The sequence below is a fragment of the Rattus norvegicus genome, chromosome 5 (assembly GCF_021556685.1).
Source record: "Rattus norvegicus strain SHRSP/BbbUtx chromosome 5, alternate assembly SHRSP_T2T, whole genome shotgun sequence".
Taxonomy (NCBI): domain Eukaryota; kingdom Metazoa; phylum Chordata; class Mammalia; order Rodentia; family Muridae; genus Rattus; species Rattus norvegicus.
The window spans coordinates 151,756,630-151,769,359 of record NC_141538.1 but is presented as its reverse complement, the minus strand read 5'-3'; the positions used below and the strand labels follow the sequence as shown (position 1 = coordinate 151,769,359).

Sequence of the window (12,730 nt, the reverse complement as noted above, 5' to 3'; positions counted from 1 at the left end):
AGAACCCCACACATGCTAGGCAGTGCTATGGACACCCCACCTGGTTATTTTTTTTTTTTTTCCCGGAGCTGGGGACCGAACCCAGGGCCTTGCGCTTGCTAGGCAAGCGCTCTACCACTGAGCCAAATCCCCAACCCCCACCTGGTTATTTTATTCATGCCTAGACCAGATGCTACAACAGCACCCCAGAGAAGAGGCCAGTCTGATTCCTGTAGTTCTACCTGGGTCCTGGGGTTATAGCCCCAGGGGGCCAGCTGTTGTGTCCTTGAGGAAACTAGATAAATGGTAGTTACTACTTCCCAGAGGGCTGTAAAGGAAGAAGCTGGGGAAGGAATAGCCCCTTGGATAGTCTGCGGTCACTGGACTAGCTGAAACTTGAGGTGGGGTCTTATTTAAGCTAATGGGTTGAAGAACTGCCTGGGCTGACTTCACACTCACTAGTGGACTCTGTACTTGGAGCTGTGAGTGTCGGTCTGTACCCGACCCAGCACCTGTGAAGAATAGCTAAGGGCCCTTGACCCAGCCTGAACCCAGCCCCGGTGCCTGAACAAGGCTTCTGCTTCAGGGAGCCCAGCTTCTAGGTTTGGTGCAAGTTGCAAGCTTACAAGGAAGTCTTTAAACACCAGGCTCCCTCAAGTTGCCAGTAAGTGTGAGATGACCACAGTGCTGTATTAGCACTAGCAAGAGGTAAGGGGTCACTGACTAGTGTGATAACTGAGGGGTGGCCAGAAACAGTGGGGGCAGTCCAGGCCCCTGTGGATGGCTCTGTCTTCTGAAGCTTGTCTCTTACTTCTACATCGCCCTTGTATTCCACGATGCTGGCTGAAGCAGATTGGGTGCCTGTGTCCTATGTAAAACAGCAATCAGTGGACGGCACAGGGTGGACTCTAACTCCGGTGACCAGGCAGGTGTATGTACTTGCAACTAGGGTCATGTTAACAATACAGAGTAGCCAAGAACCAATATGAACTGCTTATCAATATAGCAAGTGGGCACTGCCCACAGAATCACAGAGGCCATGCTGTCCCCAACCCAACCTACTTAGTTCCCATAATTGCTTAGGGTATCATGGAATGGAACTGGGAAGCTACTTCCCAAGGCTTTGCTTTCAGGCCACAGAAGAAACAGGCCCAGCCAGCAGTCAGTCCAGCTGGAGAATGAAGAATGTGGGCGCCATGGCCCTGTGAAATGTATGTGGTCTAGGATCATTCAACAAAAGCACAAGCCAGAGAGGTCACTGCTTCTGGGCTCAGAATCTGGCCTGCACACAGAGGTCCTGGTTCCTCTCCTCCGCTGGCTAATGCTTCTTCCAAGAGGGACTCTTGCTGGGTCAGGAGGGTTAGCAGTACACCTGCAGCAGGGGTGCACCTGAAGAGTCTGTGTCCGTGCCCTGGAAGGATGAGTCTTGGCTGGCTGGGTACCCTGGTTGGAGGAGGAAGCAGAGGCTCAGAGAGGGGAAGGAGCTCATCCAGGGTCTACAGGCAGGGAGAAGCCTGCTGAGGTAAAAGAGCAGGCCTTAAGCCTGGTCAGCCATAACAGCCTGGGCAACCCACTCTTGAGGTTTAAATTCCAACTGTGGTCTGTCAAAGGTTAATAACCTTGCTCCTAGGGGTTGTGAAGGCCCAGAGGACAGCAGTAGAAGTCATATAGGGAGCTTCTGTAGATGCAGGCTGGATGGCCTCCTGGCCACCTTACTCCCCAGATCACTTCTAGCTGTATCCCAGGAACCTCAATAGAAGCCAGCTTCCATGGTTGCAGTGGGCACACGGTCGCTCGGGCCTTTCTCCATTTCTGTTCCCATCCTCACCCACCCCCAAAAGAAGCTGGAAGGCCATCTGAAGGGCACCTAGTGTAGCTTCCCACCCTCTGGTCAGGTCAGGACCACACCTGGGGCTCCATATGGCCTCAGCTTCCTGGCGATGGCATCTGCGGTTGTCTCTTGGGAGATCTGCACTGTCAGTTCTAGGGAGGGAATGAACAGTAGTTATTAACACATTCTTTTATAAAGCTCAGCCCCCTGTCCCTACTGCAGGTCAGTGAAGAAGGATGCTTACTGTACAAAAGGCTGGAGAAGCATGCTTAAGGGTGTGTGTGGGTGTGTGTGTGGGTGTGTGTGGGTGTGTGCGCGCGCACGCGCATGTGTAAAAGATAAGGTCTCCACCCCAGGTTGTCCTGGAACTCCCCCCCCCCCCCCCCCCCCCGAGCTGGGGACAGAACCCAGGGCCTTGCGCTCGCTAGGCAAGCGCTCTACCGCTGAGCTAAATCCCCAACCCTGTCCTAGAACTCTTGATGGACCTTTTCCCTCAGCCTCTGGAACTCTAGAGAACTCCTGTGACTGGCCAAACTTTTGTGCTTTGGGCCCTTGTTGAGGCTAGGCCTGGAAGTTGTTCTGCCTGTTAGTCATAGGGTAGAGAAGGAGCTTGACAGATCCAAGAATTTAAGAGAAGTGCTGGCGGCTAAGGGAAAGCCTCACAGAGACCCAGCCCAACCCTCCTCCTGTAGCTACAACTTCCCCACGCAGGCCCACCTACCATCCTGGCTGAGGCCAGAGCCCACCATGGTCTCATGGCCACTGTCGGGGGCAGCAGCAGGAGCAGTAGAGCGGGCTGAGCGCCCCTCAGAGGTCTGTGGCCGCGAGCGGCTTTTGCGGGTACTGATGCGGATGATGCCTCGCACTAGACGGCCCTCGGCGTCTTGCTCATCCAGGTGGTAGTCCTGTGTGATGCTGCTGATCAGGTCTGAGATCTTGCTGGTTTTCTCCAGGAACACGGTATCTGATGTGCACTTGGCCAGCTCGTCAATCTGATGTACACTGAACAGCTCTGTCAGCTTCTTGAAAATAAGCACGTCGATCTCACGGCTCGACATGGAGCCACTGCCCATTTCGGGCAGGTCCAGGTCCGATTCATGGAAGGAATAGTACTCCTCAGAGCCACGGGGGCTGCTGGTGAAGGTGCTAGGCAAGCTGTGCCGTGTGGGAGGAGGGTCTGCCAGGGGCTCCTTGCAGCAGGAGTCCGCGTCAGGGACGGGGGAGGTGGCATGGCGGTAGGGGTAGACCGGGATGCCCTTGAGCTTAACATCAGGGTAGCTGAAGCTGCTGCCCATGCTGGTCTTGAGCTTTTGCCCATCCCGGCGGCTGGGGGGTGCTCGGTCTGGGCTGGGAGGCACACCGTTGTGTTCCTTGGCCCAGGCGGCTTCCGAAGACCCTTCAATGGGGTCTCCAGCAGATAAGCAGGGGCTACAGCTCCGCACACAAGCTCCACAGCGCTGGAGGCAATCCCTGCAGCGTCGGAAGCAGAAGGCAGCCCTACACCAGTCCCAACCCCAGGGGCGCCAGAGGAGGCAGCAGGTTGGGGGCTCGTTGGCTGGTTCTGCAGAGCCTGAAATGAAGGTGATGCTCTCTGGCCCGTGGTGGCCAGGGTCCTTAGGGTCTGGCCTCCGGGTGCGACGGCCTGGTGGGGGCTGGGAGCGCTCATCATTCGTTTCCAGGCATAACTCTGTGGGCCTCTCCCAGGGCCCCAAGCGTGGAGGCCCAGACGATGGGCGGGGCTGTCCCGGCCTGGGCATGGTTCAGAGCATGGCTTGCTGCAGCCAGGCACCTGCAGGGGAGAAGCCAGGAGGAGGTCAGGGACAAGCTCCTGGGCAGACCTGAAAAGCCTTAGACTTCTGGGAAGCCTGTGATGAGGACGGATGAAGCATCCTGTAAACCCTTGCAAACGTTGAACTCTTCTTGTCCCAAAGAGAAAGTTCTCTTTGTGGTCTAACTTAGGCTTTAAAATTTCCTGGACTTCTCAATGAATGGCTATTATTGAAAACAAAACATAGAAAATTACAAGTGTCAGTGGAGATGTGAAATGATGTTGGTATTGTGGGAAACAGAACAGTTCTTCAAAATTGAAGCATACGGGTTGGGAATGTAGCACGGAGAGCCTACAAAGCGTGAAGGAAGCCCTAAGTTCCTTCCCAGCACTGCGCACCACTGCCTGACAGGCTCATACCCACCTGAAACTCTAGCTCCCGGGATTACCTTCAGCTCACACTGCACTCACAGCAGAGCTTCTCTCCACTCCTCACACATACACAAATACACCTATTTTTAATTTTAGATTTGTTTTATGTGTATGAATATTTTGCTTACATATGTATGTGCACCATACATGCCTGGGGCCCAAGGAGGTCAGAAGGGAGTTAAAGGAGCTCCTGGAACTGGAGTTACAGACAGATGTGAGCCACCTATGGGTGCTGGGAATTTAATGTGGGTCCTCTGGAAGGGCAATCAGTGATCTGAACTGCTGAGCTATCTTTCCAGCCCTTATTATTTTTAAAAACTGGTGAGTATCTAGGGGCTGGAGAAATGGCTCACAGTTAGAGCACTGGCTGCTGCTCTTCCTGAGCACATGGGTTTCTGTGCAGCAGCTTACAACCTTCTTACGTATATACATGGGATAAAATGTTTTAACATCCCCCAAACCTCAAAATTACTATATGATCCAGCAAATTCACTCCTTGAGAAATATCCAGGGGAACTGAAAATGTATGTCTGTGTTCGTGACAGCATTATTTGCAGTAACCATAAAGTGAGAACAAGCCAGAGCTTTATCACTGGGGAGCTGGAGAGACGGCTCAGCAGTTAAGAGCTGTCTGCCTTCCAGAGGACCAGGGTTTGAGTCTCAGCACCCACATGGTCACTAACAACCGCCTGTAACTGCAACCCAAGAGGGTCTGATGCCCTCTCTGACTACCAAAAGCACTACTCGCACATGGTGGGTAGACACTAATGCAGGCAAAACACTCATGCACATAAGGTAAAAATAAAGCTTCCATCAACAAGAACCCTTCAAACCGTGATAAGGATGCTGAAGTGTAGCTCTGCACAATTGATGGCTTCTGGAGGGGATGCAGGAGGGAAGGACTCAGTTTTCTTTAAGGGACTGCTCAATAGGAGTTTATGGACAACACAAATGGGACTTGTGGTTTTTCTTCTTTTGGGGTTGGAGGGTCCACAAGGGTAGGGGTGCAGACCTAGGGGGACTGGGAAGTGAGTGTGATCAGGGTACATTATGTGAATTAACAACAACAACAAAAAAAAATCAGTAAAAGAAATGCGGGAAAAAGAAGTTAAAAAAAAAAAAAGAGCTGGAGAGATGGCTCAGTGGTTAAGAGCACCCGACTGCTCTTCCAGAGGTCCTGAGTTCAAGTCCCAGCAACCACATGGTGGCTCACAACCATCTGTAAAGAGATCCGATGCCCTCTTCTGGTGTGTCTGAAGACAGCTATAGTGTACTTATATATAATAAATGAATAAATCTTTAAAAAAAAAGTTAAAAACTTAAAAAGTACATCAATGAGTAAGTGGATTCAGAAAAATGGAGTATCATATAGTATCATTTAGCCTTTAAAAAGAATGAAGATCTCTTGTGTTTCAACCTGGATTAATTTAGCCAGGCAGTGGCACATGCCTTCAATCCCAGCACTCAGGAGGCAGAGGCAGGCAGAGCTTTGTGAGTTCTAGGGCCACACAGTGAAACCTTGTCTCATGAAAACAACAACAAAACATCGTGGATGGACTCTGAAGACACTCTAAACGAAATAAGCTACACAGAAAGCAAACAGTCTGCCATTTGGTTTATACGAATATCCACAGATGACAATTTAACAGACGTAGAATGGAGGTGTGGTGGACTCCGGGGGCTGAGGCAGAGGCCCGGAGTTTGTTGAGCGGAGTACAGAATTTCAGCTGGAGACAGTGTCATGTCATATTACAGCTCTGGAAATGGCATGGACGTTTTTAATGCCATGGAAGAGTGTGCTAAAAAATGGCATGCAAAGATTAAAATGTAATTTTAATATATATTTTACCACAAACAAGGAAAGCTCTCCAGAGACCTTACGTCTGAGAACCGCTCCATCTTCCTACGTCACTAAGACATCTGCTCACAGGTGCCTTTCTGTCTGACTGGCCAAGAACATCACCATGGTCCTTCCTTCATACCCTTCATCCCAGAGATGGGTATGAATGGGTCTCTCATCGTATCCAGATTTGCCCTCCCAGGAACATTTACCACTAAGGTTTCTCTTTTTGGAGAAGGAAGGTTGGTTTTGTCAGGACAAGAAGGTCTCATGTAGTCAGTTTGGCCTCACATTTGTTAGGGAGCCAAAACAGCTCTTAAATTCCTGGCCTTCCTAACTCCCTTCTCAAGTACTGGGATTAAAGGAGTATATTGCCTTGCCAAAACCAAGCAGTTTTGGTTCCTTGCCACAAAAATAAACTTCATAGACTAGAAGATGGCTCAGTGGGTAAGAGCACAACCCACAAAGGAGGCCACGGGGACAGGGGTGCAGTGATGAGCGCCTGTGATCCCAGCATTCCTGCAGTGAGCGAGCAGGCAGGGAGGCCTGCCTGAGGCTCACAGGCTAGCCAGCCCGGAGTGCACAGCACAGCGCAGCGCAGCACAGCACAGCACAGCACAGCACAGCACAGCAGCAGAAACAAGAGACCCTGCTCCAGAGAGGTGGAAGGTGAGAACCAACTCTCAAAAGTTACCTCAGATTTCCAAACGCATGAACCTTCAAAAGCTGACACACACACACAATACACAAAAATCAACAAAGGAGAAAACAGCCTTCTCTTAAGATAGTAATGCTAATCTTCATTTCTCTTTTGATTTGTTTGCTAGGAATCTCAGACCCATGACCTTTTTCCATTGATGAGCAGTAGGCCTGGCTATGAGTCCGGCAAGGCAAAACCAATGATAAATGAACTCGATGGTTCAGTTTTCTAGAAAAGCTTCCAAGGCTCAAGACCTGTCTGAAAACCTAGCACTTGGGAGACAGAGGCAGGATTAAGAGTTCTGGGGGGGTTGGGGATTTAGCTCAGTGGTAGAGCGCTCGCCTAGCAAGCACAAGGCCCTGGGCTCGGTCCCCAGCTCTGAAAAAAAGAAAAAAGGAAAAAAAAAAAAAGAGTTCTGGGTCAGGGCTAGAGAGATGGCTCAGCGTTTAAGAACACTGCCTGCTCTTCCAGAGGTCCTGAGTTCAATTCCCAGCAACCACATGGTGGCTCACAACCATCTGTAAAGAGATCCGATGCCCTCTTCTGGTGTGTCTGAAGACAGCTACAGTGTACTTATATAGAATAAATAAATCTTAAAAAAAAAAAAAAAAAGAGTTCTGGGTCATCCTGCACTACAAAGTGAGTTCCAGGCTAGCCAGCCCAGTATATGAGATCCTATTTAAAACAAAAAAAAAAAACCAGTTGGCCAGGCATGGTGACTCACAATTTTAATGCCAGTATGGGGTAAGCCAAATGATCTCTATGAGCTGGAGGACAATCTGGTCTATGTAGAGTCCTGGTCCAGCCAGGGCTATATACTATCTCGAAACAACTCAAGCCTTCCAGGATGAAGCCCGTGGGACCTGAAGGAACATCTGATCTCAGATGAGCCACTGAGAAGCCCTGAGGCATGATGCAGTCCCATACTCAGGAGGGCTTAACCACAGCAGAGGATTTGCTGGGCAGTAACTGTCCTTAGCCTGAATTTGGACTACCTTGTGTGTGCTAGAAATGGAACTTGGGTCCTTTGGAAGAGCAACCAGGCTCTCCAGCCTGTTAGCCTGTGTTTTGAGATGTTGACCCTTTATCCTTGTAACCTGATCTAATCACTGAGTCCCAAGGGCTAGTAAGTAACAGGAAGGGAACAGAGCTGTGGACAACAGGATCTCTGGCTTCTAGTTCCCATTCTGGCCCTTATAAATTGTGTGCCTAGGGCCAGACAGTGGTGTCGAACACCTTTGATCCCAGCACATGGGAGGCAGAGGCATGGATCTCTTGAGTTCAAGGCCAGCCTAGTCTATAGAGTTAAGTTCCAGGCCAGCCAGGGCTACACAGAGAAACCCTGTCTCAAAAACAAATAAGCAACATATTGCATGCCTTGGGCAGAACAGTGCCACTTCCACAAGCAGCAGGCGCCATCAGTACTGCTGCTCTGACCGCTTCTGTTGGCTGCAGCCAGTGACAAATTTAAGCCCCACAAGGCTAGAGAGCTCTCCCAGGTGCTGCTTTAAGCAAATAATCAAAGGCAGTGTCACCAACAGTGTGACAAAATGACATCAAATACAGGAAGGACATGCTGTGAAGTATTCCTGCCTCAAACACATACTGGGATGTGACCTCGAGGGGAAGGCAGACAGCCTGGTTTCAGAGACGCGTCATCTAAATCCAGTGTGGTCTACACAGGGCCAAGGATCAGGAGGGAAAATGGGGATAACCAGTGCAAATAGAAAACATATATTTATATGTAATATATCTAATTTTATATTTATTTTGTTTTTTCAAGACAGGGTTTCTCTATGTAGCTCTAGCTGTCCTGGAATGAACCCATTCTGTAGACCAGGCTGTGGTCAGATCCACCTGCCTCTGCCTCCCGAGTACTAGGATTTACACCCAGCAGTATGTATGTATGTATGTATGTATGTATGTATGTATGTATGTATGTATGTCTCACTACGTAGCCCTAGCTGTCCTGGAACTTGCTAAGTTGAGTGGACTGGCCTTGAACTCAAAGATCTACCTGACTTTACCTCCTGAGTACTAGAACTAAAGGCAGGCCAGCTGAACCATCTATCCAGCCCCAGATATATTTCTATGAGAGACAGAATAGCCTAGTACCTTGGCTTAGGAATCAGTTGACTTAGGCTACAGTTCTTAGGGCTAGAGGGACACACATCTGAAGTGTGAACTTCAGTGGTTTAAACCAGCCAACAGCACACGCCTAGACAGCTCGTGTAGAGACAGGAAACAAGGAAAATTTGTTGGGCTGGGTGAGGACACAGGATTCCTTCTTCCTGAAACTTTACTGATGTCTCTGAGCCCACTCAACTTTCTTTCCCCGGGGAAACCTCAAGGACCTCTAGCAGAATGGGAGCCCCTCTTTCCGTACCCTTCTGCTGAGATCTGTTGATGATCGGGTCTGCCTTGTACCCACTGTTTTAGGATAAATCTATCTCCCCAGGGACTGTGGTCCTGAAGGCCAGCCCCCTTTCTGTCTCTAGGCCCAGAATAGGGTAGTTTTGGAAGGTACTCCCATGACACAAACACACTCCACGTGACTTTATGGTAGGGTAAGACCACGGGTAGAAAGACATAGGACTTAGACTCTTGGCAGATCAGAACAGGAGCCAGCAGTCTTAGGGAGCAGTGTATGCCTGTGTAAGAGGATCTCATCTTTGCAAGTGTATAACCTGAAGGTGGTCACCCCCCTTTGAACACGTCCCGCCCTGCTGCTCTGTTTTTTTAAAAAACAAAAACAACAACGACCAAAAAAAAAAAAAAACCCAAAAAAAGTGTACAAACAAATTGTATTAAGTGACTTTAAAGTTCTTCACAATTGAATGGTGGCACATGGCAGTCATCCTAGTACCACAAAGGCTGAGGCAGGAGGATCATGACTTTGAGATGAACACATACTATAGCAAGACCTCCATTACAACAAAACAAAGTGTTCTTCACAATCCAGAGGGAGATAATTAAATATTTGTCCTGATTAGATTAAATATGAGTTTGGACATGAATTCATCCAGTCATTTAACAAATCCTGAGGACCTACTGTGCACCCTACACTCTATGAACATATTGGTAAAACAGACTAGCTCCCTCACCCCAGGAGCTTCCTCTGTAGTGAAAGTGACTGTAGACATCTTACATTACTTTAATCACGTTGCCTGTAATAAATCTATTAATTCCTCACTCTACTGAAGCACAAAGGTTAAGTAAATTGTCCAAAGTCACACTTGTTTCTTAAGATAAGCTCTTGTGTATCCCTGGCTGGCCTCAGACCCGTAGTGTAGCTGGGAGCAGACTGACCCACTGATTCTCCTGCCTTCACAAGTGCTGGTTTATTCGTAACTGGGGCTCTAACTCAGGGTCTAATGCATGCTAAGTGTCTACCAATAGAGCTGTATCCCCAGGCCCCCAGAAGCACACCTCTGTACTCATTTGGCCTGACCTCAGGCCCTCACCCACTTCTTGCCCAAGTACCTAGAGTCCTACCATCCATCCCTGGCACCCACACACTGATCATCCACTTTGTGGGTCTGTAGGAGTGTGATGGTTACTGACACTGGGCTGGGCCACTGTTTCTCTTTCCACCACGCAGGGTTTAAGACTGACGGCTATGGCTGTTCTTTCATTACATTCGCACCCACCACATTTACCTAGGGCCAGCAGAGAATGGGCTAGAACTGGCTCTAGCCGGAGACCTTCCACATTATTCAGTCCTCACAACTGCCACGTGCATAATTTACTGTCACTGCACAGTTCAGGAATTTGAAGCTCCCAGAACAGAGGGGATAGAGGAAGACAGCAGGCTGGGAAGGGTTAGAATTTGTTGTGTGGGAAGCCAGGCCCTTCACCCCAGGTACTTTGTGTCACATCTCCAGTTAGGGACAGAAGGACAGAAAGGAAGCAGGGATAAGCCAGGTTTGGTGGCTCCCTCAGGGAATTGGAACTAGAAGGGCTGAGGCAGGCAGATTCCTTGAGTTCAAGATCAGCCTGGGCTACCCAAGAGAGACCCTGTCTGAAACCCAAACAACCAAGCAGTCGGCCTTCCTGTTGGTGGTATGGGCAGTGCCTTGCCTCATCTGCCTTTTCTGACTATGGTCCCTGGTTCATCCCTCCTGCCAATCCAGTGACACTGCTCACTTAATTTAGTGGGACCAATTTTTGCCTCATATTTTGGCCTGGGACAAGACTCTCGGTCCCAGTTTCTTCATCTTTAAATAGGTTCATCTTAGTGAGGTGGCCCATGTCTGTCATTCCAGCATAAGACACCATGATTAGAAATTCAAAGTCATCCTTGGCTGCATACTGGGTTCTAGTCTGGCCTGAGTCTTATGAGACCCTGCCTCAAAAAGCAAGACAAAATATATTTTAAATTAATTAACTTAAATATAGTTATAAATAAATAATAAACCAATGTGACATAAAATAAAAATTGAAAACCTCATCTCTCAAAAGGGGAGAGATTAGTGTCTTTCTAGCTCTCTACGGAGGTATGGTGTCTGAGGGTTTAGCGAAAGCCTGGGAAAAACACTCTCTTGGCATTCGAAGGCATCACAAGGATTGCCTCAAGGTCTGGTGGCCCCAGGGCTCTCTGACTTCTCATTACCTTGGCCTTTCCGACAGTCCCCGCAAAACACACACTGGGGGCTCTCCATGGGCCCTTCTCCCTGCGTCCACAGGACGAGCCCTCTGCAGCAGCCTCTGCCCAAGCAAACTTATACGGTCACCAAGCCAGGGTCAGCTCATCTCGAGCGTAGGGTACGGTGCACCCCCGAGGCGCAGCCTCAGCCGCCCTCCTCTGCAGGCAGGAACCGCGTCCATGCATTGCCGTCGGGGCGCGCACCACCTCGCTTGCCACAGCGCCATGGCCCGAGACTCCCGACGCTATTCCAAGAACCGTACCGGGTCCCAGCACCCCAGGCCTCCCGGCCCGCCCAGCCCCGCGCCCATTCGGGCCGCTCCGGCCCAGCCCGTGCACCCCGGAAGTGGACGTCGGGGCCAGAGGAGCAGGGCCCGCGCCCGGCCGCCATCCAGGCGCGGCCTCCAGGGTCACCCACCCGGGGTTGCACCGTTCCGCGCCCCCGCGGACCCGCGCCGGACTTACCTGCCCAGCCAGGTGAGCCGCCTCCGCTCAGTCCTTCCCCCGCCCCCCTCTGCACTCACCTGGGTCGCAGGTAAGCTCGCGGTAGCGCCGCACGGGTCGCCGCCGGGGACACACTTCCTGGCTCCGCGAAGCGCCGCCTTGTACCTGGCCGAGGCCCCGCCCCGCTCTGGCCTAGCCTGGAGAGTGAGGCCCTCAATGGGGCCATCCGGCAACAGCGCTCAGGTCCCCTCACTGTTCTGTAGTCCAGTGTCCTGGAAGTGTCGGCGAGCCTACGGAGCGCTTACCAGGCCTCAAAGCTCCTCCTCAAAGAGCATGGCTCCTGCGAAGCCGTCCCTTGACCCCAGAGTCCCTAGCTCTGTCATATGGAATAATTCTCTGGGCTCTTTATTATAGACTGTTGCTTTCCTGTCCTTTGTCTTCTTTTAGCCTCTGACCTTGAGAGTAAGGTCTGGTCTTGTTTCCCTAGTACAGGGCCCCGCACATACCAGATGTGTGCAAATATTCACTGTTTGACTAGCTAGGCAACGATCTGTTGTCAATCTACCTGTCTGTCCGTCTACATAGTCACTCTTTTTTACATTAAATATTTCTATATGGATGGATGCCTTGCCTACATGTATATCCGTGCACCACTTGCAGGCCTGGTGCCCACAGGGGTAAGGGAACAGAGGAGGCATGGGGTCCCCTGGAACTGGAGTTACAGAGGATTGTGAGTGTTATGTGAGTGCTTGAGAATCGAACTTGGGACTTGGAACTTGGAAGAGTAGCCTGTGCTCTCCAGGGCTGAGCAACCTCTTTAGCTCCTCTTTTTCAACTCTTCCCATCCAAGAACCAACCACATTTTATCCTGCTTTGAGTCAAGATCAGACTAGATCAGGTATGTTCCAAGGGGTGCAGCCGTAGGCTGTTGAGGTTTTCTGAGACAAAGTTTCATGTATCCCAGGCTGGCCTCTAGCTCCCTATGTAGCTAAGGCTGGCCTAGAACACTTGCTCCTCCTACCTGCAGAGTGCTGGGATTCCACGCCCAATGTAGTCCCTAATATCTTTCTTTGCTCTAGGACAGAGCTAGG

At 50.4% G+C, this 12,730-nt stretch overlaps 1 protein-coding gene and 1 pseudogene across 4 annotated transcripts; one reads left to right on the top strand and one right to left on the bottom strand.

Annotated features, from left to right (window-relative positions):
• Positions 1-913: 913 nt before the first annotated feature.
• Kdf1 (keratinocyte differentiation factor 1) lies at positions 914-12,155 on the bottom strand. Of its 4 annotated transcripts, none has more exons than XM_087548667.1 (4): positions 11,720-12,155; positions 2,532-3,599; positions 1,888-1,962; positions 914-1,422 (listed from the first exon to the last, which is right to left on the bottom strand). In XM_087548667.1, the coding sequence occupies exons 2-4, from the start codon at positions 3,565-3,567 to the stop codon at positions 1,340-1,342; spliced, it is 1,194 nt and encodes a 397-aa protein (XP_087404793.1). In that variant the 5' UTR covers positions 3,568-3,599; positions 11,720-12,155; the 3' UTR covers positions 914-1,339.
• LOC148006090 (uncharacterized) lies at positions 9,563-11,902 on the top strand (annotated as a pseudogene).
• Positions 12,156-12,730: the final 575 nt, after the last annotated feature.